This window comes from Motacilla alba, chromosome Z, assembly GCF_015832195.1.
Source record: "Motacilla alba alba isolate MOTALB_02 chromosome Z, Motacilla_alba_V1.0_pri, whole genome shotgun sequence".
NCBI classification, from domain to species: Eukaryota; Metazoa; Chordata; class Aves; order Passeriformes; family Motacillidae; genus Motacilla; species Motacilla alba.
Window position 1 is genome coordinate 64,249,664 of NC_052046.1, and position 26,641 is coordinate 64,276,304.

At 40.9% G+C, this 26,641-nt stretch overlaps 2 protein-coding genes across 7 annotated transcripts in view; one reads left to right on the forward strand and one right to left on the reverse strand.

The window, feature by feature from the left end:
* Positions 1-1,909: 1,909 nt before the first annotated feature.
* LOC119696071 (proline-rich protein 2-like) lies at positions 1,910-25,276 on the reverse strand. The gene is made up of 3 exons (XM_038125588.1): positions 24,631-25,276; positions 23,653-24,563; positions 1,910-2,909 (listed from the first exon to the last, which is right to left on the reverse strand). The coding sequence occupies exons 1-2, from the start codon at positions 25,274-25,276 to the stop codon at positions 23,752-23,754; spliced, it is 1,458 nt and encodes a 485-aa protein (XP_037981516.1). The 3' UTR covers positions 1,910-2,909; positions 23,653-23,751.
* Positions 24,490-26,641, forward strand: part of PAM (peptidylglycine alpha-amidating monooxygenase) — a 124,792-nt gene continuing 122,640 nt past the window's right edge. For 3 of the 6 annotated variants that reach the window (XM_038123235.1, XM_038123240.1, XM_038123239.1), the window contains exon 1: positions 24,491-24,596. The gene's annotated coding sequence lies outside the window, so the exon portion shown is untranslated. Of the gene's footprint in view, positions 24,597-26,641 lie in introns of all 6 variants that reach the window. The other 3 variants (XM_038123236.1, XM_038123233.1, XM_038123237.1) reach the window with 2 other exon arrangements.

Below are 26,641 nucleotides of genomic sequence, written 5' to 3' on the forward strand. Positions count from 1 at the left end.
CTCTTCTATGATACATCCGCAGCTTCTTTGGCCAGCCTGTGGCAGTGCCTCACCACCCTCAAAGTAAACACTTTCTTCCTAATGTCTAATCTAAACCAATTATCTTTCAGTTTAAAGCCATCATGCCCATGCAAAAAGTCTCTCTACCAGCTTTCTTGTAGGCCCCCATTAGGTACTAGAAGGCTGCTATTAGGACTTCCTTCTCTAGGATGAAGTCTTCTCTTCTCTAGGATGAACAATGCCAATTATCTAAGCATTTTTTCAGAGGGAAGATTCTCTGTCCCTGTAATCATCCTCATGACCCTCCTCTGGACTCATTTTAACAGGTCTATGTCCTTCCAGTTAAGTTATAACACAAGTATTTTAGGGGCATTTTGGACCTTCTTGTACCACCTGTGTGTTATTCCCATACTAATAATATGGCAATAATTCCTATACTAATAATATGGTTAATATCTGGCAAGATGTATTGTCCCATAAGGGCAAGGGTGGCTAAATTAGGTGTCTCTTAGTTCCTTAGAAAATAATTCATCAGTGGTGTCATCCTATCTCAGTAGTCCATAGCAGACTCCCATGAAATCAGCACTACTTACTTGTCCCTTAATACTTATCCAGAGGCTCTCAACTGGGCCATTGCCAAATGTGAGCTCCACACATTCCAGCTCCTCCATTATACACAATGCCACCCTACCACTATGACCTCCACTGCCTCTTCTGTCCTGCCTATCCCTCCTGAACAGTCTATAACCATCCAACAACACACTTCTGTCAGAGGACTCATTCCACTTGGGATGACACTGATGTATCTCAGGGACTCATGCTGCATGTGTTGGTCAAGTGCATCTCATTGCAGCCAACACCCCATGGAGAAGACTGAAGGATCTCACTAACACATAGTCCCTCAAACTTTCATGTCCCTCCCCATTACTAATGAGTGGCAAGTCTGCTCTTTTGCCTTTCTCCATTCCAGTCTAATTTAAAGTTCTGTTGATAAGCCCTTCTAACTCCTGTGCAAAACCCCTTTTTTCCCCTCTGAGAAAACGGCATCTCATCAGGTGTCAGCCAGCGTGGCATTGTATAGATCATCCTATGATCAAAAAGCCCCCAAATTCTGCCAGTGACACCAGCCTTGGAGTAGCATGTAAATCTATTGACCCTGCCCATTCCCTTCTATTCTTTGCTGTTGTTGAAAGGCATGAAGAAAACACTACCTGTGACCCTGATCCTTCAGCCAATCACCCCAAAGCCCTAAAATCCCTTTTCATTGCCCAAAAAGCCATGGAAACATTTGAAGTGTGGTAAGTTAAATAAATAGCAGGAGTATGATGAATGTGATAGTGGATTCCCATTTCAAAAAAGAAAAACAACAACTCTATCTGGAGTAGTAACACAGAGTAGCAGATTAAGGTAAACTAGAGTGGAGTTGTTAGAGATAATTTCACATGACTTGAAGTCTGCCTCTGAAAACTCACTCAATACTGCCCTCATTTCACACACACAGTGCAATGAGCTGGTTCTAGGAAATTTCTGCAAATTTAGCACTTGAAGAAAAAGTTGATCAATTTGATTTGCTGTAACTGAGTTCAAACCACCACTTCCATTTCTTTTTAACTGCTCTTCCTCTCCTTTAACCCACAAGAGTGTCAATTCAGAGATTAATCCCAGCTCCAGGCAGCCCTAGAAATGTCAAGCATAATGCCATCTCAGCCATATAGGGGCTCAGCTCTTGTTTCAGCCTTGCAATAGTCTGAGTTTTGACACAGTTAATACATGCTAGACATACTTTTCATAAGAAATTAGTGCTCCATTCCCACCTTCATTCTCTCCTCCCCCTCTCTCCCCCTGAATTGCAGCAGTCTGGATTGGATATAAGACCAAATAAAGAACAAATGTGAAACATTAGCAGGAAATGGGTTTATATATTTAATTTATGTCCGTGAGGACTTAATGTACGTGCTAAGAGAAGAGTGTTTAAACATTGACATTAGTAGTTATTGCAGAGTGGGGGTTTTCTTCTTCTAATAGATGCCTCACTCTGGTGCAAGAAGCAGAGCTGACTTTGGGGGGAAGTGTAATGATGTTTCTGCCCCCTATCCAAACAGAAGCATTTCAGAACACTTTAAAAAGGAATTAAAATAATTTGAAGGAATAGAGAGTTGCTATAGGCCATAGTACTTTGACAAAGTCCATAGTACCCAAACAGCTACAGCTGCACTATATCCCCCAGATTCAAGCATTTTCTTATTTTTGGCAACTTCTTCAGAGATTACTGTACAGAAACTGAGAAAGTGTCACAGCACTGTCACAGCTACAGGTGGTCTGTAGCTGGACAAGGTAAATGTAGCTGTAACACAAATCCAATTCAGCTAGCCTGGTTCATTCCAGAAAACAGATAAACAAGTCCCTGGATAGGTTGGATTCAAACCTTTACAGGGGACCCTCAGCCAACCCTGCTCAAGCCTAGACGATGATGCACCACTGGCCAGAGATCTGGGTGGAGAGAGATCCCAAGCAATCAGCTGCTTAAACCCTGGAGTTTCAAACCCCCTATATAAGGAATCTTCCATAACAAACCATCGCTGTTGTCACATGGATCTCTGAGAGTTTGTGTTGTCCCTGTCTCCAACAACCAACCTCACGCAACAAGAAAGTTCTACACCTTCACCACCAGTCTTGCCCAAAAGTGTATCTGTTTCTTCTGTGGAAGTATAGTTTACTTTTTGGCAGGAGATGATGAGGGGCTTTTTGCTGTCTCAAGAAAAAGTTTATACTCTTACTCTTCAGGGTCTTGATTAATCTCTCACAAAGTTTTTATAGAGGAAGTAAATGCACATACACAAAAACCATTGCAAAGCTGTGTGTCCTGCAGAGACTTGAGCTCTTACTTATTGCCTCTCAACTCTTGTCTCCTGAAAAAAAAACCCAACAAAAATTATTAGTTAGATGTGTTGATAAGAACCCTTTAAAGTCAGCACCTTAGCATGAGTGACGATGAAATTGCAATCAAATGACACTGTTTTATATTTTCCTTGCAGAGGATGACTATTCCACATACAATGTACAGCAACTGAATATGGCCACTGATGTTCCAGAAGATGCTGCTGATACACATAAGGTTCTTGGCACTGACTGATGAGCATTATACAATGCAAATCAGAAACAAGAGGCTACATTGAAAAAAAAAATCCAGTGAACATTCATTAACATACACTTCCTTCTTTTTAGCTACCATTAGCATTGTAGCAATAAATAAGGTGCTAAAAATAATTGCCTAACACAAAAATATATTTGACATTGATTTACTATAAAATAATTTTGACCTTTAACAAGTGGGTATACCATGATGTGCTTTTAAGTAAGTGAATCCTATGAAGCAAAATAGGAGAAAATATATCCAGTCAGAAAATCCTAGTTTATGCTTAATTAACCTCCATGCCACTCTCTCCATTGACTGTTCAGAAACTAGAAAACTGCTGAGCTTCTATCTGGATCCTAGAAAAGCCTCGTGAGTTTCTTTATGAAATAGAACTACAGGAGAGGGTGTGCATCAAAAAGTGCGTTTTCAAGTATATGTCATTATCAAGACAGACATGTGGGGAATTAATTAGTATTTCTTTAATTAAACAGAAAAAAAGTAAGGGTAGATTATAAAGCAGAAGTCAGAGAAGAGGAAAGATAAGCTTCTGAAAATTAAATTTAGAATGGCTTCTTTAATTTAGCTTGAAGTGTTGGTAACACTGCAAGGGGAATTATATAGCTGTGATTCTGTGCAACAATATGTTATTTTTAGGTCATTCTAGCTGTGAATAAAGCAAGAACCTCTGGGGAGACTTTTCTTTTGTAGTGCTGGCCTTCTGCTAAAATATTTTTGTTCAGCTGTGGTGGCATGGGCTTTCTTCTTCCTCTGTAATAGTCCATCTTACTTTCTCAGAAAAAGATTCATTTTAAATTTGGATAGGGGAATAGATATGATGCTTACATCATCTCAGAGAAAGAGAAAGAAGCTGGAGCCTGAGCCCAATAGTGTCCTGTAAGTGGACAATTAGAAATATTCTAGATCATAAAAAGGAAATATCAGTCTTATTTCTGCTGTTACAGCACATTGTTTTTAATGAAAACACATTTCTATCTACAATGCGTAATGTCCAACTGTATCCTCCTTAAATATTTTTCACAGGTAGTAGTTGATTATCTAATTTATTCCTAGCTGTGAATAGTTAAATTTACTTCAATTTTTCAAAGATATCAATATTTTCCTCTTATTATTTTTATTGTTATTATTAATATTGCTATTACTATTACTATTATTATGATTATTAAAATGAGGGGGTAAGGTTAATTTAGCCATTTCACGGTTGTAATTTCAAGGAATTGCTGAATCAGTTTGGAGAGGACAGGATGGAACACAAGGCTAGAAAATGAAGAGGCTAGATTTGCCTGGCATGAAACTAAATAAGCAGACAACAAATCTCAGAAAAATTGCAAAACAGCAAGTAAGATGCCCTGGGACTAAGATGTTATTGTGAGATTTAAAATATTCAAGAAACATGAACACTACCAGTAGTGTTAGAAGATGCATTACCTTTGGAAAGGCATTTGACCTCTCATTTCCATAGTTTTCTGTCTTTTCTGCATAAGATTGTGTTCCTCTTTGTTGCGGTGTGAGGCCATAGTTTGCCTCAGATCCCCCGGGTTTCTCCCTGAATATCCCTTCCCCAGATGTGTCAATCACCTGTCCTTTCCCCATCCCGACCTTTGCTGAGCGCTGTCCGTCAATCCCGGAGTTCCAGAAGGGCATCGAGTGATTGGGCAAGTTCGAAATATGCCCCCTACCTCTTGGGGGGCATTGGGCCATCCAGGTGTCCTTTGTCCCTTGGGACCTGCTCTCCCGTACCTGGCTGGTGGGTTTCCTCTCCGTCCCCTCCCCCTCTCCCCCAGGTAAAAGGGCAAGCAGACCACACAGTCAGGAGTTCTGTTGGAGCTGTTGCTACATTCAGAGAGAGGGGGCTACAATAAAAACTCTGGATTAAAACCCTCTATCAGAACTGACTCCTTTCCTTCACCATCACATTACAGCTTCTCCATCAGAGGGAACCTGAGGAGGGGACCTCTGCGAGAGGAAAACTCCATCCTGCTGCTACCAGAGCTCTGGCATACCTGGACTTGCCCTCATGTGCTCTGCTGCAACATCCAGCTCGCCAACAGCGTCTCTGGGGTGAAACACCTCAGTTGCCGCTGTTTGGCTCAGACGCAGGGCCAGGCAAGCCAAGGCACGACCCATCAGCAATACTGGTTAATTCCAATACCTCTTGTTCTGTTTAAAGTAATAGATTTCTGATAGTCTATGGGCACTAAGCAGTTAGATCTCGAACATGTCATGAACTGCATTAAAGATGACTCCATGGGCTACTGTTGGCATTCATTTGATGGTTCCCGGGGGTGGGGGCCCCCTAAGCTGGGTGTTCTCTGGTAGCAGCAGGCAGGCAGGCAAGGAGACTCCACACGGCTTCTGAGGGTGCTGATTAGATGAGGGTTTATTGAGGTCCCACCCCCGGGAGCAGCACGGTTTCTGAGGGAGAAGGGGGAAAGGGGGAGGAAGGGGAAGCGAGGGGGAGAGAGGGACAGCCTAGGGAGAAAAGGGGCCAAGAAAACGTCTCGACTCCCTCCGCACAGCTTAACAAGGAGATTCAAAGTGGGTGTGGAATAAGACTTGGGCCAATGGGATTACAGATACATGATACTGCAGGGGAGGATCACAGGCTTGGAATAAACCGTACATTTTCTAGGGGTGAGACAGAGCATACCATTTAACTAAAATGTAACACCACAGGCTACAAAAGAGTAAAGATGTCAAATAATGTTTATACTCTGCCTATATTCAAAGAAAATCCTCTTTCTTTTCTCTGTTGTAATGGCAAAAACTTCCTCTGGCCCAAACAGCTTGCACAGGTAATGTAAAACAAAAAACCTCAGCGATACATGATTGAACTACTGGTTAGGCACATGGGCATTATTAGGGAGGATAGTTACATACATTGTTTGACCAAAAGTAAGTTTTTGATGTCAATTTAGGAAGCCTGCAGATAGATATTTACAAAGTGTTTTAACAAAGTATCTCTTTTTTGAGACAGTCAAATCCACTATTGACATATTTTGTTGGCCTCCTAGCTAGTTTTAGAGTTAATGCTCCACCTACACATAGAATACAATTTATTCTCTGAATGTATATTTTGCTTGCTACACTTGTTTGCACTCACAGTTGAAGGCTGTTAAGAAAAGCCTTCAACCCTGGCATGACTGAGACAATTATATAGCGGGTTTTTTGTGTTTTTTTTTAGTTTTTAGTTTTTCTTTTGGTACAGCTTATTCACACACAACACACACACACACACACGCGCGCGCGCACGTGGGCGCACACACACAGACAGATACACACACGCACATAAACACAGATACACGATGAGATAGAGAGCACCAGAAACTTCTCCATGGAAAATCTTGTCCACTTGATTTTCTATGTCCAACAGAAGATCTGGAAGATCCTCAACATGCCAACATCATCATATCCAGCATCTAAACCATGTAAAACTAGCTTTCATACATCAACACATGCAAACTATTTTTAAAAAATAGTTTTAGAATGCTTTTTTTATTTTAGGTAATTTATTTTGTAATAGATTGAAGGGAAAGGGAAAAGGGAAAAAAAGAGATAAGAATATGTGTGATCTCCCTAGAACATTTTTCTTCTCTTCTGGAAGCAGTTCTGCAAGCCCAAATCCCCAGGGTATGACCCAGGCTTGCAATGCCTTGTCTTCCCCCTGTCCCCCATGATTAGGCAGGCTCACCACTATGGCCACATCTCCCAAGGGTGTCAGTGACACCTTTTCCTCAGCCTCCACCAGGGATGGCACAGGTCTGCACTGCAGCATCAGCCACATCAGAGACACTGCACTACAGTGCTACACATTTATGTGCATGGGGTGGAGAAAAACAAAACAGTACCAACTTCACAACCCTGAGAATAAACAAACTCATGACATGCTTACCAACTGACAAAGAATTCTACATTTCATCTCTGTTCTGTTAGCACTCCTACCTATTTCCTATTCCTTTTATCAAAACTTCATTTTCATTCTCTGTTTCATGTCCTTTCCCTCCCCTCCCTTCAGTGACCTGTTCCTAACACCATGTGGTTAAGCCTGATGCCTGAGAGCAATGTACCAGTATGAGTCACTCTGACAGTTTCCAAAAAGGAAGAAAGATGCCTGATCATTCAGTGGGGAGATATTTGCAATGCTCTTGAGGGCAAGCTTTCTTATTTTGGCCACAAGCTCTGGCTTGGTTGCCATCATGGCCTGTGCTTCTCCAAAAGAAAGTCAATTTCAACAATTAATTTGCTCTTCAATATCAACCTTCCCAGGGTAGTTTCAATGACAAGATTGAATTTAGCTCGCAATCAAAGAGATAAAGAGGGTCTGATTGCACCTAAGGAGGGTGCATTTGGTTTTCATAAGTTTGCCATCAATGTAACAGAGACATAATTACCTAAGAAGTTTTAGCAACAGAAGACACACCTCTAGATTATTAAAGTCATATTCCCACTACAAAAGTCTCTTAGACAAGTAGGAAGTAAAACTGAATTAAATTTTTATGTAACTGGAAGTCTCATGTAGTAAATTACGTAATTTAATTACTGAACTGCTACCTAACCTCTTAAATGAACCAAAATCCTACATGAGAAAAACTACTAGATATTTATATACTCCAAGGCAAATAACTTTGTGATTGTGTCATTAAATTTGAGAATACATTGCCCTTTAAATTGCTGTTAACAGATTTTTTGTTAAGTTGCACTATAAATTTCTAAAGCATCAATAATCACATTACTATGCCAGTGTCAACTTTAATCTCATCCTCATGTTCTCTTCTGTCGTGCATCAACAGGAAGCCCATGGAACACAGATCAACAACACAGACCAATGACGTTACTGTTGCTCCCGCACTGCTAACCTCTCCTGAGCTGGTAATTGCATATTATTATAATATCTGAGAAATAAAATCCATCACTAGTATAACTAGCTATGGAAAATTTCTTTTGATTTGAGGCAGCATGCCTAACCACATCTCGAAACAAGCTATGAGCCCTCACAGAGGTAGAAACAGAATATAGCTTTTTTTATCAGCTTTTGTTGGAAACTTGGCACACACACAAATCAGGTAACCTTCTTCCCTCAGTTTTAACTGAGAAAGAAAAACCAGTATTTGTACAATAGTGGTAGCAGTGTTAGCATAGGGTTTCTTTGGAAATACTAAAACCTTTGAATTTTCTAGGTATGTCTAAATATTTTTCAAAAATTTGTGAGGTATTTTAGCATGAAATGTGATGAAAAGTCAATTATTTTCTTAGGCTGTATTTTTGTTTTCTTAGTCTGCAGACACAAATAAGACCCCTACAAGAGAGTGTTTGTGATTCAGTTTATGAAGTTCACAGAGACTTAATGTATTTCAAGTACAGTGGAGAGATAACTCTTCCATTAAGTTGTTATATACAACTTCAAACACGTCTCACTGTTCTGCATCAATTTATGAAGGAAGAACACCATTCCATGTCTGTGAGTATGACAGAGTACTGTATTTCCAGCAGAACTGTACTTCCAATGAAGATTTGTCGCTAAGGGAAAATCACTACTGTTGATTCCACTATTAGCATGCAATAATTTCAGCTAAACTCCCTTTGCTGAAGTAGAGGTGAAATGTAACAGTAACCCTCCCACCTGAATCAGGAGCAGGAACCCACTCTATCAAAAGTGAGAGGTAAACACAGGATCTTTATTTCCTGGGTAACTAAATTCAGACAGCTGGCTTCTGGAAACATGGAATGTGATTTTCACTGTGTCCTAGCGAAGATTAAAAATGTGTAAAAAGGCTGTCATAAGTACCTCATTTGCTATCTCCTGCGACTGAAAAAAAAAGGGGAAAGTAAATAACTACTAATATATATAACTTTAGGCTCCCATGCTGCAGTTCTACCCCAATATACAATAGAGCAGTATTCTTCTATCCTCTGAGATGTTTGAAAAATAAAATTGAAATGAATGGAACACATTTTAGTATTCCATGTTGATATACTCTCAAGTAAAAAAAGTTAATTTATAATGAGTTAATTTGTATTACAGCCATGGTAATTTGTTGCTGCCTGAATAGCTGCTAGTAAAGTCCAGGGTAAGGAAGCAAAAAGGGCCTTTGCATGGTATCCACAGATGTTTAATTCAGCCTTGTGGTGAGATGTTCCGAGTCCCCAAGCATACTCATGAGGAGATTCAAGGTTTCTCCCTCCAAAGGGGCAGGGGATGAACCTGGTCTTGGGGCAGTACAAAAACAAGAGCCAATCAGGGAATAGGGAGGGAGTGACTCAGGGACATGGGAACAGACATGGGAACAGGGGAAGGAGCCAATGGGATCTTAACAGGTTTTTGAGGGAAGCTTCTTGAGTCTCCCCAACCCAGGGGATGCCCCCCAGGGTTTCCACAGTAATTTACCAAAAAGTTGTTTCTTCCTAAATCACTTACTTTGAAGGAAGATTATAGTCTGATATTCTGACCATTGCAAGATGTAGGTAAGAGAAGATAAATACATATGCCTTTCAAAAACAAATGTTCAAGGTCCCTAATAGGTATACACACTCCAGCACAACTGCTGTGAAATGAAAATCACTACAAAACTAAGAGTAGTTACATTTACATTAAAATCTATTAACAGCAGGGGTGGGGTTGCATAATTCAGACAACCTCCCATTAAATTCTTCATTTAAACCATAGTGGAGAGATCAGTGGTCTCTGACCACTTTTGTACAGTTAATAGGCTGTAAGCTTATTAAGCTTTTGTACAGTTACTCATCCAATAAAACCCTACAGAGGAGGAGTTACTTCTTGGCTAAGAGAGCTATTCTATTTCTCTGAAACTGGCAGAGCCCCAAATGCAGAATCATTCCTAGTTCTCAACTCACGTAATTCATACTCCGAACTAGTTTGAATTCTAGTCTTGCATGTTGAATATACTGCTTTAATCGAGGCAGAGTCCTTTTCTTAAATGTCCGGTGAATCTAATCAAAGATTTGGCCATGTTAATTTCAATGATTTGGTCTTCTTTCGAATTCCTCCTTTCTATCAAACTTGCTCTCCCCTCCCTTCCTCCCATCCCCATACAAACTAAATTGGAAATTGAGGTCTTTGCGCAGTGGTATTTATCACTAATGTTGCTTTCATACTTTAGCTAATACGGACAAACTTTAGAGCCTTTAGAACAAGCTCTGGCTAAGGCAGAAAGGAGATGCAGATCTGTTGCAGCTCATTTCTTTCCCCTAAGAAAAGTTACTGACCATTTCTGTCCCTGTCACTTGCAACCAAGAAATCACTTCAGTTTTTCCTCTTTTCAGGTTGTCAAGGCTCTGAATTCCTACAGTGGAAGAACACTCTTTTTTGTCTTGAGAAGTCATGTGATTTTGAGATTTATCACATTTTATGACATTTTTCTAGGGATTTCATCCCATAATTAAAATCTTTTCTCTAATCTTAACCTTCCTTTGCTGTATGTTTCTACAACAATCCACACAGTAAACAGTCTGAAATTGTTCTCTGATTTTTCATCTAGGAACTTAGCTGTGTGCACAGCTTTCCATATATTATCCTTGTTTAGATTTAAGACTACCCACCACTGGGAACTGTGGCACTGCAGACAGGTCTCCAGGCTGGGTGACCACAAGGAAGACTTCGGATGCATTCCAAGGCTTCCCAGCAGGTCATCCGGACACTGCTGTTCTGCACAATTCCTGATATGAATATTTATTCAAGGAATAGCTTAGCATTTCTTTCTTTCCCCTTCAGTGAAAGGAATCCAATATAATGAAAAGAAAGTTATACTTTCATTTGTCTTGGCCTCAGTCAGCTGCTGCTTGCAAGCATTCAGATTTCATATTAATTTTCCTTTCTTTGTGTATGGCTGATTTAATCATCGGCTGATAGATTGTGATGTATATCTGTTGAGATCAGTGAACTAACACCAGCTTTTACCTAGTGAGAGTTATCCTAAATCACTCCAGTTTTCCTTGTTGGTTTTAGGGGTTGGTGAACTTCGGAGCATTAAAGAATAATATTTGAACATTATTTACTTATGAAGCTGTATTGTTTGTAATGTTCAGAAATGATGAACATTATGAAATGGTTTGTAATGTTTAAATGAAAGAGTATTCATTTTAAATATCATGACCCCCACTCTGTGGCAGTATAATGGAAGGGCAGTGTAATGTAACAGGTGGCTTTCTGGGCTTATCTGTTTCACTTCATGATTCTACTTGACTAAAGGTTTTATAACTAAGACATCAAGATTTTACTGAGAAATTACTCCCCCTGTTAATGATTTTGGGCTGTACTGACAGTTGCATGGACAGAATACTTGTGTCTGTACAGTTTGTATAACATCAGGATTGTTTGCTCAATATGTCAATTAAAAAAGAAAATAATATGAAAAGAACAATTAAAAAAAAATCTGGATCCTGATGGATTTTCTTTCTGTTGACTGTGATCATCCCATGATATCAGATGTATGCTTGAAGAAATCTGCCCGCCTGATTTCCAGAGAAGTTAAAAATTAGTATTTAAAATCAATGTAGAACAGCAATATAACCACATAGATTCACACAGAATTTGTTAATAGGACCTGGAATTAAATTCTCCACTGTGGATTATACTTATGGAGACATAGCAAAAGGTCAGCGAGGTTGGACACACATATTTTATGTATGCTGTTAATCTTACAAATTGCATCCAAGGCCTGTAATATTGAGTGCCCTTGCTTCAGAAATGTGTGCTTTCAGGGCAGTTTATTTCAGCTGAGTGTAGCAAACCGTGGATATTCACGGGAGTCATAGCTGGCCCCAGTCACAATTCCACTCCTTCTGAACTTTAGGGAAACCTGCCCATTAATCCTGCTGGCTTTTTAGTCTATTCATGCCATTTATAAGAGAATAATAGAATCACTGAATGTTTGGGTTGGGAAGTGTTGCGTTGTGTGGTGGACGAGCCCTTCGTTGCCGCCAGCGCATGCAACCCTGGGACCAGATCAGTCGGGAGCATGGCAATAAAATAAAATAGGGACAGGAACGACTGGAGTGCCTTAAAATCAAAGTTTAATAAAGAAAAATAAAAGGGTGCAAATAAGACGTAAACCATACACTATGTAGACCTATTCCAGAAGACCACGAAATGAAGCAAACACAACCTTATATATACATTAACTCAGGGCAGGGAACCAGCGAACTAAGAGAAATAGAAACAATACCTTTTATGGAACCAATCAGAGGGCAAGGTTCAGAACATAACCTAATAAGGAATAACTTAATTTACATAAACGTTCCCATCGTTCTTTTCTCTTCATCCATCTCTCACCATAACCTGACTGGATGTTAGCTATCCTCGCATCTCAGTGTCTCAGGGCCATTACTGTTACCTGAGGAGTGGCTGTTTCACTGTCCTTTCTCTCCAGGATGGACCGTCACAGGGAAGGACATTAAAGATCATCTAGTTCCAATCCCCCTGCCAAGGGTAGGGACTACTTTCACTGCATTATGTGGCTCAAAGCCCCATTCAGCCATAGTTTGAATACTTCTAGGGATGGGGCATCCACAACATCACAATTTAATTAGTTAAGTAAAAGAGTTTTCAAATTACATTATGAATAGACCTGTCTATGAGATACGAGCAAATATGAGATATTCCACTTCTCCTTAACAAGAGAAGGTTTACCATGCTTCAGAAGTAACTTCTGTGGAGCAGAAATGCCATTGAAACGAGACATTTAAAAGAACTTTTAATTTCACAAAAGCAAATACAGCATGTTTTTCAAAAATAAATAAAAGCTAGCACTCTCAGCCTTAGTACAGTCTGGGAGACAAAGATATGGAAGACTGGACAGTTATCTGCAAAATCATCACTATTCATTTGCATGTGTGCTAAGCAGCCATATTTTCAAAATCTTTTTCTCTATTTTAAGAGTCTTTACCAAGGAAAGCTTGTAGAAATAAGTCTGATTTCCAACATAGCATGCAAAATGCTTTTGGGTTTTCAGGGAGTGAGACCGGGCTTACTTCAAATCCTTGTATTGTATGAACAGAAGTATTCATTTTACCTTGAGGAAAATCTGTTATAATGAAACAGAAAGCCTAGACCCAAGTTATTCTGGAATATTTCTATTCAGAACTCTAGTAGAAAAATGACTAAGCAGTCATTAGGGACCATTTAGAAGTGTTCAAATATATTTTCAGAGTAATTGAGGAAATGTTAAAGCATTTCTCAGTTCCCATAGTGTTTCATCTAGCTGTTGCTTCTTTGGGTTTGTTGTGTCTTTTGGGTTTGTTTTTTAGAAATCAATCAACAATTTTGTCAATGGGAACGGTGCTCCAAAAAATTTGCATTTGCCTTCTTATTCAGTGAAGCCTGCTAATTGTATACTGAGGGTGACAAGTTTCTTGCAGCATTTCTCTTTTATTTCTTACATGAAGGTTATAGTAAATAATTCACATTTATGAATAGAATAACCTTCTACACTGTTATTTCCCACTGACCTCTCCACTATGGTTTAAATTAAGAATATGGGAGGTTGTCTGAATTATGCAACCCCACCCCTACTGTTAATAGATTTTAATGAAAATGTAGCTACTCTGTTTTGTGATCTATAGTATAAAGTTCACAGTGAGACAGACTTGTTAGTGTTCTATTCCTCTAACACCCCAAACAAAAGGCCCACTACTAGAAATTGTGGTTTAATAGAACTAATGTCTTCTTTCCCTTCCCGGACCTTCCCTTCCCAGAACCTTCCCTTCCCAGGACTTCCCTTCCCGGAACCTCCCTTTCTTCCGTCCCCTTTTCTTCCTATTCTTCCTTTACTTCCTTTTCTTTCTATTTCCTTCCTTTCCTTTCTTTCTTTAATTAGTGGGATCATGACAAAAATGTCTGTATCAAAACCACGTGCTATAGGTTGCCACATTCTGTGTAAAACAACTTTCCAAGTGACCTCCTACCTGGATAAAATCACTATAGCATCACTTGAGCAGATAGAAGCTTCAGACCCACCTTACTTCGATCAGAAGACAGATACTACCTAAGTGTTTTACTGAACCTCTATCTTACTATCAGCTTCTGAATGTAACAAAAATAGCATAGTAGCAGTATTCATCCACATACATTTTTTTCCCCCACTACTTGCTTCCGTAAGATCCAAAAGACCTGCCTAAGCACAAACATTTGTTGTACTGATCAACTTGCACCATTCTTCTAACTTCGCACTCAGGGCTATTGTCTTTGCTCTGTCTCCTCTACTGTTTTCTGTGGGGCATCTGAACAGTATCACTGTATTTGTTACATCCAGAAGAGTCCAGAACCATCTCAGACTCATGCCTCCCTTCCAACACTATACAATCTGCAAAAGAGGATTGACTTGACTGCATCTAGGTTTATTCTAGAACAGTTCATGACATGGAAGTGATTGAGTAAGACTACATCACGTATTTCTCATCAACTTTTGGAAAAAAAGACAAAGTTACAAGAATTGCTGTTAGCTGTTCCGATGGCTCAGGCAATTATTCTGGCCTGTCATCAGCAATTTACCTATATTTGCACAATTGTGATTTCTGATTGAACATTATGTCCATAATAAGCAGCTGTCATGATGGAATTCTTTAAAACTCTCCTGCATGAGATTGACTGGACATGTGTTTTTATCTGAATGAAAGAAAATACCATTCTGATGCAGACTGAGGAATTTAGTATCTAGAATTTATAATAACACCTGCTATCAATGCACAGAGTATTTTCATATAAAAGCATTGCTGAAACATCCTGACATTTGTGTCATTCATTCACTCAGGAATTTGCAACAAATGCCAAAGGTAATTCAAGATATTGGAATACTGTGGTATTTCAAATCTGAAGTACATTTGGAAAGATGTTCCACATCTTCATTGCCATGTAATTATTCTCATACAATACAGCAGACCTTTTACCAGCCAATTAATGAATTACACATAATTTTTGATTTAAAAACCATCAGAAGGTAGGTTGGTAGAAAATTTTTCAAAAAAAGAAATCTTGCTATTTTCAGGAGGACTGGAAATAAAACAAGGGGGCAAATATTGAAATCTACAAGACAAGGATAAATATCTTACAATGGACAGATAAATTTATTTCCTTTCATTAAAATAAAAAACCCACAACAAACAAGAAAAATGCAAATCCTGAATTTTTGAAAAACTATCCTGCATCTTTGACCATGACAGGCATCAAAAGAACAAATTGCATTTTCGCTAATATTTGGTCCAGTGTTTTCACATGAAAATAGGGAGTTTATAATCAGGTTTAAGTTTACATTAGAGATAAAAAAGGATTGCAAGATGGTGTTAAACCTTTTTGTTTACATATAAGAGGCATCCAAATACATAATATGAATATACTATATCTTCCATAATGCTAGAAACTGGATAAAAAACAACCTAGTTGGCTCCAGCAATACTAAGTTCAATTATTTCAGAAGAATAATGGACCAAGGTAAAAAATTTGTCTGTTGTGGGATGAAAAGAAATTATTCAATTTCTGGAAACTGAGTCCACTGACAAAACAAATAAGCATATCATGCATGAAAGAATCTCACGTAGGCTCACATATCTTGCTCAGTTTTCTTCATGTAAGCCAGAAGAAATTTCGTTTTGGTGGCATGCTGGTGGACTTCATACCCCTGACATATTCCAAATACACTCAGTGGCTTGCTATTTTCTCCATAGGTGATAATTGTTCACTTAAGAGAAAACGGCCTCTGCAAGTACCTCAGCATAAACCCAAAGGACATCTGCCAGATCCAGCATTTCCTCCTGCTTTTTATCTCAGCACTTCCTTCCGGTTTTTTTAACTGGTTGGAGATACATCCAGAGGGAACCTTTTACCATGTAAATATAAATAAGATATAAAAGAAGTAAACTGGAAAAAGAGAAAATACATGACAAGAAAGAAAAGGATGTGTTGCTGTTTTAAGTACATTTCTAAGGGTTTGCACAGAGCAAATCTGTCTGAAAAAAAATGGTTGGATATCTTTCTTCAGAGATCACATGCAACGCATGGGCAACTTTTTAGGATGTCAGAGTCAAAGTTGATGTCTGAACGGGTTGCTCTGTTTTCAAGAAAGAGCAATTTGCACATCATCTTCAAACAACCTATGTTGATGGGATCCTTTCTCCTTCATTGTGGAAGAGGGGCAGAGTTTGTGATCCCTCCTTTCTGGTGTAATTCCTAGTGTCTCATTTGCTTTCTAAAGGATGAGTAAATCCTGGGTTAATGAGGAATAATGAAAATATACTAAGTCTTCAAATAATCAAATAATAGAATCATGAGACCACAGAATCCCAGAGTGATTTGGGTTAGACAGGACATTTAAACAACATCTAGTTCCAATTCTTTCACCATGGGCTGGGACACCTTCCACTAGACCAGGCTGCTCAGAGCCCCATCCAGCCTGGCCTTGACCACTTCCAGGGATGGGGCATCGGAGCTTCTCTGGGCAACCACTTCCAGTACCTCATCACCTTTACAATAAAGTTCTTTTCTATGCCTGTATTGGCTTGGCACAGCCTGGTTTGTGGTAGCAGGGGGGCTACAAGATGGCTCCTGTGGGAAGCTGCCAGAAGCTTCCCACCATGTCCAGCAGCGCCAATCCCTGATGGCTCTGAAGATGAACATGCTGTTAGCCAAAAATGGCCAATGAGACAGGCTAGTAACACCTCTGTGATTACATACTTAAGAAGTAAATCAACACAAAGTCACAAGGCTTTGGCTTCTAGTCAAGGAAAGAGGAGGAGGTGAGAACAAGGTGAAAACAACATGGAGACACAACATAAAGGTCAGTGGAGAAGGAGGGGGAGGAGGAAGTGCTCCAGGCACCAGAGCCAAGATTCCTCTGCAGGCTGTGGTGATGACCACAGTGAAGCAGCTGTGCCCCTGCAGCCCATGGGTGCACAGGGAATGCAGAGATCCACCCGCAGCAGCCACGGGGGAGGTGCCCTTGCTGGAGTGGGTGGATGCCTGGAGGAGGCTGTGATCCAATGGGAGACCCGGTGGAGAGAAGGCCCTTGCTTCCAGGCTGGAGCAGCCTGTCCTTGGAGGAGTGCACTCTGTGAAAAGAGTGACCCATGCCACAGCAGTTTTGGGAGGACTGTCTGCCCATGGGGACAGTTCATGCTGCAGCAGGTGCGGTATGGCTGCTGCTCGTGAGAGTGGACCCACACTGGAGAAGTTCATGGAGAGCTGTCTCCTATGGGAGGAACCCCACAGCCTCACAGGGGAAGGATTCCTCTCCCTGAGCAGCAGAAGAAAATCTCGGTGATGAACTGACCAAAAACCCCCATGCCATGTATCACTGAGCTGTTGGGGGAAGGAGGGAGGGGCTGGGGGGAAGAAATGTTTTCAGGGCTTATTTTACTTCTCATTATCCTCTTCTGACTCAGTTAGCAAATTTACTTTGCAACTTAAGCTGAGCCCGGTTTTGCCCTTAAAGTGTTTTCTCCCAGTCCGTATCTCACTCATGAAGCATTTATTACTATTTTTTTCTTTTTCCCTCCTCTGCCCAGTTGTGGCAGCAGAGGGCAAGTGAGTAATTCTTGTGGGTCCCTCACACTGGGCCATGACAATGCCCAATCTCCATCTATACTTCTAGAATTTGAAACAATTGTCCCTTGTCCTGCTACAACTGGCCTTTATAAAACGGCCTTTCTTTGTCTCTCTGATTTAGAGAGTATTGTGAAGGGTCATATCAAAGGACTTAGGGTAGCTCAGGTAGACACATCAGTATCTCTTCTCTTGTCCACTTAAGTAGTTCCTTCATCATTAAAGGCCACTGAAGTAGTCCAGCACATTTTGCTCTTGGCAAAGCCATGGTGACTATCCCTAATCAACTCCCCGTATTCCATTCACTTCAACATCATTTACAGGAGAATCTGTTCCTTTATCTGGTTAATAAAGTGAGGATAACTGGTCAGTATTCCCCAGTATTCCTCTTTTTTACCCTTTTTAGAAATAGGAGTATAATGCCCTTTTCTTCAGTCACTGGGTGCTTCACCTTTCTGCCATGACTTTTCAAATATAACATGGAGTGAGTAGCTTAGTAATTATATCTTCTCATTTCCTCAGCACCCTGGGATGCAACTTTTTTCTTCTCATACATTTGTATATATTCAGCTTCCTTAGGTGGTCGCTAACTTGACCTTCTCTTAAGATGGATTGGTGGACATTGTTCACCCTGGGTTGAGGTTCAGGGACTTGAGAAATGTAGGAAGAATGACAGCCAGCGAAAAATTATGAAAAAGAGTACATCAGCCTTCTCTTTTCAGGGTACATGTACCTGTACCCACTGCCTGTGCATTTCCTTCTTACTCGCTCAGCCATGCTTCTATCCTGTCTTTGTTGCCTCATTTCTTACACATTTCCAAAGCATTTTAGTTTCAAGAAGAACATTAGTTGCCATGTCTGTTCTGGTCCTGTATCTCTGAGGGTAGTTTTGCAGGAGATCTCTTCCACTAATTCCATGTACAACTAAAGCCTTGCTGTCCTAAAATTCAGGGTATTTTTCACTGATAGTTCAATAGAAGTGCATTAGTATGGTGAGTTTGGCAGATTGTTTAATTCATTCTACATCCACAGCTGGGTATCTTTATTTTCAGTCTTGGAGAAATGAAGACTTTACAGATTCTGTGGGACATAGTAGAATATGGGGGCAAATTTTTTTTGGTCTTCTTTACACTGCTTTTGCAAAGCTCAGTTAGTATTTAAATACTCCTAATAATAAACCAAAAGTATTAAGTAAGTATTAAATAGATCCATTTAATTTCTTTCACTGCCTCTCTTAGTGGTGTCGTAACTTCATTTTCATTAATTTTGAATGGGTGATCATTTTACTGAGTGAAACAATGTGACAGCTGGCTTCCATCCCACATCCCACCATTGCCTGATGTGGCACAGTGTCTTGGTCACGTTGTATATAAGTGCCTGAACAATCTCTCTCAATGTTCATTTGAGGCTACATCCTTGTCCAGAATATTAAATTTTGTAATATTTTGCACTGACTGTGTCCAATAATTACCTTGTAAGGAACACACCATGAGTTATCCCATGACAAACTGAGCTACCTGGATTTTCAAAAGGTGTACATTCATGACTCAACCCATAAAAAAAGTGGTTTAAGCCTGGCACAACACTGGTAAATTTACCCTACATAAATCACAGCTAAATGTTGACAGTTTTTCAAGGGCTTATTTTTCCACACTTTAAAATAAAATCTGCTTATTTATATAGAGCTGTCACAGCATTATTTCCTCTGGTTCGAAGAATTACCTCCGTTCAAGTGATTCTGAATGCAGTTACCTTCAAAAGCCAATGTTAGCATAGAATAAATGGATTCTAAAAGTTAAACAACAGTTTGTACAGTAGACTTTGTTAGCAGATTTAGCTTTGTTCTAGGCAAACAATCAGTTATATGTATAGCCAATTAGGAACATACATGCAAGGGAGAATTTGACATCACTACTCTTCTGTCTTTATTTTCTTAAATCTCTTATCATGACTATTTTTCTTTCAAGGTTTTGTAACAAATAACGACCCAATTTCCCTTCTTTTCAGTGCACCTGTGGTTAGTTTTCTAAAATCTGTAAACATTTTGTAGTTTAATCTTGAAAGGGTAGTGTAAGTACATCTTAAATGCACGTAATATAATATCAGCAAAACCCTCCAGAGTAAACAAGGACAACTGATAGACTTTCTTAAAACATTTTCATTTGCTGGTACCTCTGTTTCTGTAAAAAAAGTATTTTTCCACTAAGAGAAACTTTTGAAAGAATTAACTTTTGAAATAATGCACCTCACTAAAGACCGTATCTGTAGCTTAGTCATCAGGTCTTTCAAATGTCAGAATTTGGTAGTGAGCTACTAAATCCCTAATTTAGTAGGGCTCTACTCTCAGTCTCTGCTTAATACAATTAGGTATGAACAAAGAATGCAAGTCCACTGTTTCCCTACACCAAATTCTTAGGAGACAATCTAAGGATGGAATGTAGGTTCTAATTAAACTCAACTTTTTTTGCAAGTCTTTTGTTATTACCACAGACATCTGACTTTTTTTTTCACAATTAACACCCAAACAAATAAAAGGTAAGTTCAGGAAAAATCCCAACTCTTCAGAGATACCTATGTAGATATCCTAGAGGCAAAAGGGCAAGAGTAAGATTATTTAAAGACACACAAAAAGCCGTAAGAGAAATATAGACAATTTCCCAAGGACAGCTGAGTTATCACATTCAAATTAATGACAACTGGATTACCTACATTGAGGCACCAGTGATCACTTACACATATGTTCAGCCATCTCATGTATGAAGATTCAAAGGATAGTGTATATGTCGGATAGCAGCACAAAAATAGAAGACAGAGAGATAACAGTAAACATTTTCTGTTCTGAAACAATTAGAAACCATTTTCAGTGGTATGCAAAGTATGGCATCACTCTAGGTAAGATGTAGTTATGAATAATTTGTCTTCAAAACACTGACATTAATTATTGTTTTATTAATTAAGCACTGTCCTACCAGAGGTAGAGATGAACATCCTTTACACATGGGAAAGGCATTAAATAAACAGCAGTGACCCAAAAGCTTACCTCATCTGCAGTCTGCAGAGACCATTTACTGCACGAGAGTTCAAGTTTTGCTACAGATGCAAGCTTGCATAACTGGATTTGTTGCATATTTCCATTCACCTGGATAAAATTAAGCCTCCAATATAAAGGTATTTGTTTTGTGTATTTTTGCTTTATACCAAGTTATGTAAGTACTTTAACGACAGCTGTGTTACATATCTTTATAATATATATCTCTTTCACTGGGACTATTTTTTTTACATTGAAATTTATCTTGGTGCTACAAAAAAACCTAGGAAATAGTGATGAATAAAACTGCAGCCTGAAGGAAATCATGGGTTGATTTCTATCATCAAAGGAGCTGTCCAAAAGGGTTTTGTTCCTTTTTGCTTCCAGCATGCTGCTCCATTTGCAAAGTAAAACCTCCATGCAGCTCTCTAGTGTATGATACAGTCTGTACTTTCAATATGCAAGAGAAAAAAGAGAAAGTTTGTATCTTGTTTTTCCTAAAAACAAAACAAAACCAAAACAAAATCCAAAAAAACACAGTAAAAGGAAGTTAAGTATCTGAAGCAAAAATAGATTAATTTGTGCTCAAAGCAAAGAGCTCAGACCCTTGAATCAATTTACTTATCTAAAATACTTCATCAAGATATATGATACTGACCTTTATGATTTAATATTTACTATTGTTGCTTGCCAGTAACAACATCGTTGTGTTATGGAAGTATAAGCAGGAAGACTGTATGACTCAAAAGGGTTTTGCACAAATTGAAATAACAGTTTCTCACAGATCTATAAATGGCAGGCAGTGATGGTTCAGTAGCGTGGTTCAGGCATGGATAATGAAAAATTTCAAGATCAGTTTGCCACAATGAAAAAGCTTAGGATATTAAGTTAAGTCTATACCTGTATACAAGAAAGCCCAAGTACTTTATCAAGAGATTACTACCACAGACCAATCTTACCTTTTATGTAACTTTTATGTGAAAGGTCTAAAATTAATTGCTTTAGCATGTACCTAATCTCAAAATTCAAGTCCTTGCTGAATTTGGACCTAATGCAGATGAAAAACTGGCAAGCTAAAGAAAACCCCACAGTTTTATTTCCCTCACAAAGCTATTATAAAAGTAGATATCCAGTCATGCAAGATGAGAAATAGTTTTTCAACTCAGTGAAGTCTGTCTTACAGGAAATCTAGTACTTAACAGGATGTGGGGCTTGCTTTGTTTATTTTTCAGTGCTTCACACTAGGAGGTAACAGCATAAGTCACAGAATAAAGTTCAAGAGTTATTTTTCTACATTAGAAATTTTCAAATTCAAAGGACAAGACACTGTAAGCCAAGTCTCAGATTTCATAAAGAGACAAAAATTAAGCATCATATTTTTGTACTCATTTTTATTGCCTTTGTGAAACAATACGAAAACAGCTCTCAAACTAATGAAAGTAGCATGAGCAGATTGAGGAAAATTCAGTAGAATGATATAGAAAGCCATTAAACATGAAGTCTAAGGGAGATTGCCTCATGTTAACCATAAATAAAACTAGTAGATTTGACAGGTTCTACTCAAACTATTAGCTTTGATACAAAGGTAGTCAGAAAAAGCTGAAATTTTAATTTTCTCTAATTTTGAACAAAAAAAAAATTTCAAAATTCAGAAAGAAAACTTTAAAGCCTATCCTCTTAGTAGGCCCCAAAGTTGGTCTCTTTCAGTTTCTTTTCAAAGACTTGATAATATAGCTTTTCAATGCTTTTCTCTTTTTCTTTTCTTTTTCCCCAAATACTTTGATTCCTTTTATTACTACCTGTAAGCCAAATATTCCACACTTAGGAAAAGGACTGAATTTGTAGGCCCCTAGCATTGTCATAAAATAAGACCTTCTAATTCATGGAACATTCCTGTGCTAAAGACTATTTTGAGGTCCTCCAAATTCTTGTCCATGCTCTCCCTTGCAAAGATTGCTTTGATAATGTATTAATCTACACCAATTAAAGAATTTACATAAGAGCAGCTAGGATGGGAAACAGTTCTAGAACAGAATGTAGCCCCCTGTGAGAGACTGCAAAGCTGCACCCTTCAGTAAGGCCACATAGAGCTTAAGGTGGGGGCAAGCCTTTTGGTTGCCCGTGCCTCAGCAACAGGTGTTTATTGATTTGTTATTTCATAAAAGCACCATGTGCTTTGCTCTGGGCGAGTCCTGGAATCCTTAGACCAGGTCTTTGCACCTACAGTGCTCATTTTCATGAGCCAGATCAATAACGTAAGGGAAGTCTGGCACAAACTTTGATGATGGCTTGATGTGACACAGAGCTCTACAAAAAAAATGCTGGTGTGACTCTGCAAATCAGCTGAAGCTAGTAAGTCACCATTTCTGTTCAAAGAGCTTAGTATTTCTTGTCATCAAAGACTGAAAGCATCTTTGGGACACATTAATCACTAATTGCTTGCTATGTCCTATAGACCCACAAAAGCAAATTTTCACCTTCTGAAGAAAAAGGACCAGGCAATTAAGACTAAGCCAGAACTCTACTGATGCCCCTTAACTTTAAAAATATTAATAAGCTTTCAAAGAATTAATTTCTGTTGCATTTTCCATTTTATATGAATGAGGCAAATGCTCCATGTTAATAACACATCTAAGCCTTTTTAGAAATACTGAAACATCTATCACAGACCAAATTACCCAGATTTGTGTTCATAATGAAGTTAGTAGATCCCCCCAGAAAAAAAAAGTACTATTTTAATCTGAGGGTGGCAGAATTATGTTTTACCATATGTATTTTTTGTATTTTTAAGGAGAATTAGGACAGTGCTGTTTGATAAATGAATAATTCATCACAATGCCCCTGAAAATCAATACAGATTTGGGCCCTAATTCTTCCATTTTACCTATGCAGATAAACTTCTCGAAGGTCTCCCGCACAAACCTGCTCAGGAAGGGATGTTGAACAGGGCTTCCATGCGGTGGGGACGTGTGGTTCAGATACAGCTCATTGTAACACATGCCCAATCTTCAGCTCGCTATGTTATGTTACGAATTTCACTGAAAACAAAATCTCATTAAAGTACACTGAAGCTCTCGACAAGCTTACAACCACAATCGGCCCCCTCGCCTTGGATCCTTCGTTACCAGGATCTGCCTTGTGCCATGCCCAGCACCCATCCCTCGGAGGATGCCACGCCGTGGCTCCCCGCTGTCCCGAGCTGGTGTTATTACCACCCGCCCCTGCACCCCGCAGCGGAGTCAGCAGAGCCTCCCCCTCAATTCGCTGACCACCGCTTGCGACCCCGCAACCACAGCCTTTCCTCTCCCGGCACGAAGGGCCTTCATTCCCCGGGACCGATGGCACACCCGCCCGTTCCTGCCCGAGAGCAGTCAGAAGGGCACGGGGCGCTTCGTCCCCTCCCTGCGGGCTCGCAGGCTCGGACCCCTCCAAGCGGACACCGAGCCCGTTTCGTGCGGACTCGAGACACTCCCGTATGGACCCCAGCCCCTTCACTGAGAACACGGAACCCTCCCCTGAGGACTCCAGGCTTCCCCTGCGAACCCCAGCCTCTTGCCTGTGACCGCAGACCCACCGGGTCCCGCTCCCCGCCCGGCCCGGCCCGGCCCGGCCCAGCCCAGCCCGGCGCGGATCATCGCAGCGCGGGCTCGGACAGCGCCGCCCAGCGGTGCAGCGCGGCGCAGCTCCCGGGCCGACGTGAGCGCCGCCGCGTCCCCAGCGCCGGGGCGGGGCGGGGCGGGGCGGGGCGCGGGGGGGCGGTCCCGGGGCGGGGCAGGAAGGGGGCTCGCGGCGGCGGACCCCCGTGTCGGTGTCGGTGTCGGTGCTGTCAGCGGCTGGGAGTCAGCGGTGCGGCGCGCTTTCTTCCCGTGAGTTCCTCCTGCGCCGCGTTCGCCCGGGCACGGGGGTTGCGGGGAGGGGAGAAGCAGGGGGGTACTCTGAGTTGTGGTGATTCTCCCGAGCCCCGCGGCGGTGCCGGTGCCGCGCCTTGGCCGGACGCTCGCCCGGCCGCGCTTGGCGCTGCCTCTGCCTGGGCGCACGTGCGGCGGCGGCGCCGCTCCCCTCCGCGCTGCCCGAGGCGCCGCGCCTCCCGCGGATGCCTCGGGGCGGGTTCCCGGACGCCCGGGGGCCGCTTCTCACCGCCGGGGGCCGGGGCCGTGCGAGTGCCAGGAGCAGCTCTTCCCCTGCTGGCTGCGGACTGCGGCGGCTGCGGCGCTGGGAGGCGGGGGTAGCCCCATCCCGCCCTCCCTGTTCCCGGCTGAGCGCTGCCGCCGCCGCCGCCGCCTGAAGGGGTTGATGCGGCGGAGCCTCCGCTCTCCCCACCGGGACTTTGCGTCCCGTGCACAGCCGACGGGAGGGACGAGCTTCCCCGGGACGGCCGGAACACGGTGCCCTCCCCGCCGCCAAAGTTTCCCGCAACGCCCGGCACTGCCAGCACGAGCCCCGGCGGGCAGCGAGCAGGCCCGTCCCGGGGTCGGTGCCTCCCGCCCGTCGTCGGGTCCGGCTTAAAGGGCCGGGCGGCATGCCGGTGGTAGGAACTCGGCTGCATGCGGAGAGGCAGAGCCCCTCCGGACTTCGGCACTGGCCCGCTGGCGCTGTCATTTCTTCACCTCTGGATGTCCAACCATGGGAAGCATTAAAGTGCTGTCATTCTGTTAGTTTCGGCTTCCAGCTGTTTAGCGTATGGTTCCCAATAGTCCCTGGGAGCGGCTTTTTATTGTTTGTATTTTTGTTCGGTTTTTTTTGTTTGTTTGTTTTGCGGGTTTTTTTGGGGGGGGTTGGTTTTTTTTTTCTTTTTTTTTTTGTAAGCCTTCCCTCTTCATTCTGTTCCTTTAAAACTCGTGTATTAATTTCAGGCATTACTATAATATATATATATATTTTGTGTATGAATCTCTTGCAAATTGATTCATACATATTTTTGAATGTGCCATATAACTGTCCACTTGCCAGAGTGTGGTTGTGCTGTGAGAACTGCCGTGTGAAGGGGTGGGTCCCAAAGCTCTTCAGCAATGGTAAAGCCATGGTCAGTTCTGCGGTTGACTTATGGATTGCACAAACACAGAGGTGCTGTCATTGGCAGGTTGGTAGGTTTTACTGTAGACTGTTGATACATTGACTGCTGCATGCTTGCAGAAGAGTGTTCTTATAGATTGGAGTAAAAAATAAAAATATATCACTGGCATTAATTAGAATTTTTAAGCTAGTTATTAAAGAATAAGTGTTTGGCATGGAATTGGAAGTCTTCTTACAAGACAATAGGCATTTTCAATATCACAAATCTCTGTGATCTGTCGATTAATAGGAATCAGGTGTTTTGTTTCCTTTTTGATTTGGGACACTTCAGTCTTTGCAGAGATTCTGACATTAAAAACATCAGTAATAAATATATAGCTTTCAGGAAATAGCAGTTTAATAGCAAAATTTTAACTGAACTTTATTTTTTAAAGTACTGATGTGTTGGATATTTATTTATATTTCTGTTTTGTGCTGTAAATCTGAAATCAGGAGCTAGTTTTCAGAAATAACTTTGCTGGAAGATTGCAGCTGACTAGTGCAGGCAGAAAAAATGGAAAGTGGGTTGAATTTAGACCTTAGGTACTCAGTTTCTTTGATGTGGTGATCTCACTGTTGGGACAGGTGAAAATGAGAGATCTAGGTGGTAAGGGCTAGCAAGTAGCCAAAAGAAGATAGTTCCTTTGACATGGAGGCAGAGGTCAGCACAAGTGTATGTGCAAGCAAGCTTAAAGTAATCTCAAAGATACAATCCAAAGTACAAACCCACCATTTTGATGCTTTATCTGCTTTCTTGTCAAGTGAGAGAGTCTCAAGTCTCCCATGTGTCAAATAATGCAAGACAGGGTTGAATCTGCTTGTTGTGGAGGTTATTTCCCTGCATGTGGCCGATACCATA

Bases quoted from the DNA above. Each gene is read 5' to 3' on its own strand.
- LOC119696071 (XM_038125588.1), bottom strand. From the start codon at position 25,276: ATGCAGCCGAGTTCCTACCACCGGCATGCCGCCCGGCCCTTTAAGCCG. The intron at 24,564-24,630 runs GTGCCCGGGCGA...GCTGACTCCCAG, and splicing joins CTCCCCTCCCCGCAACCCCC to CCGCTGACAGCACCGACACC.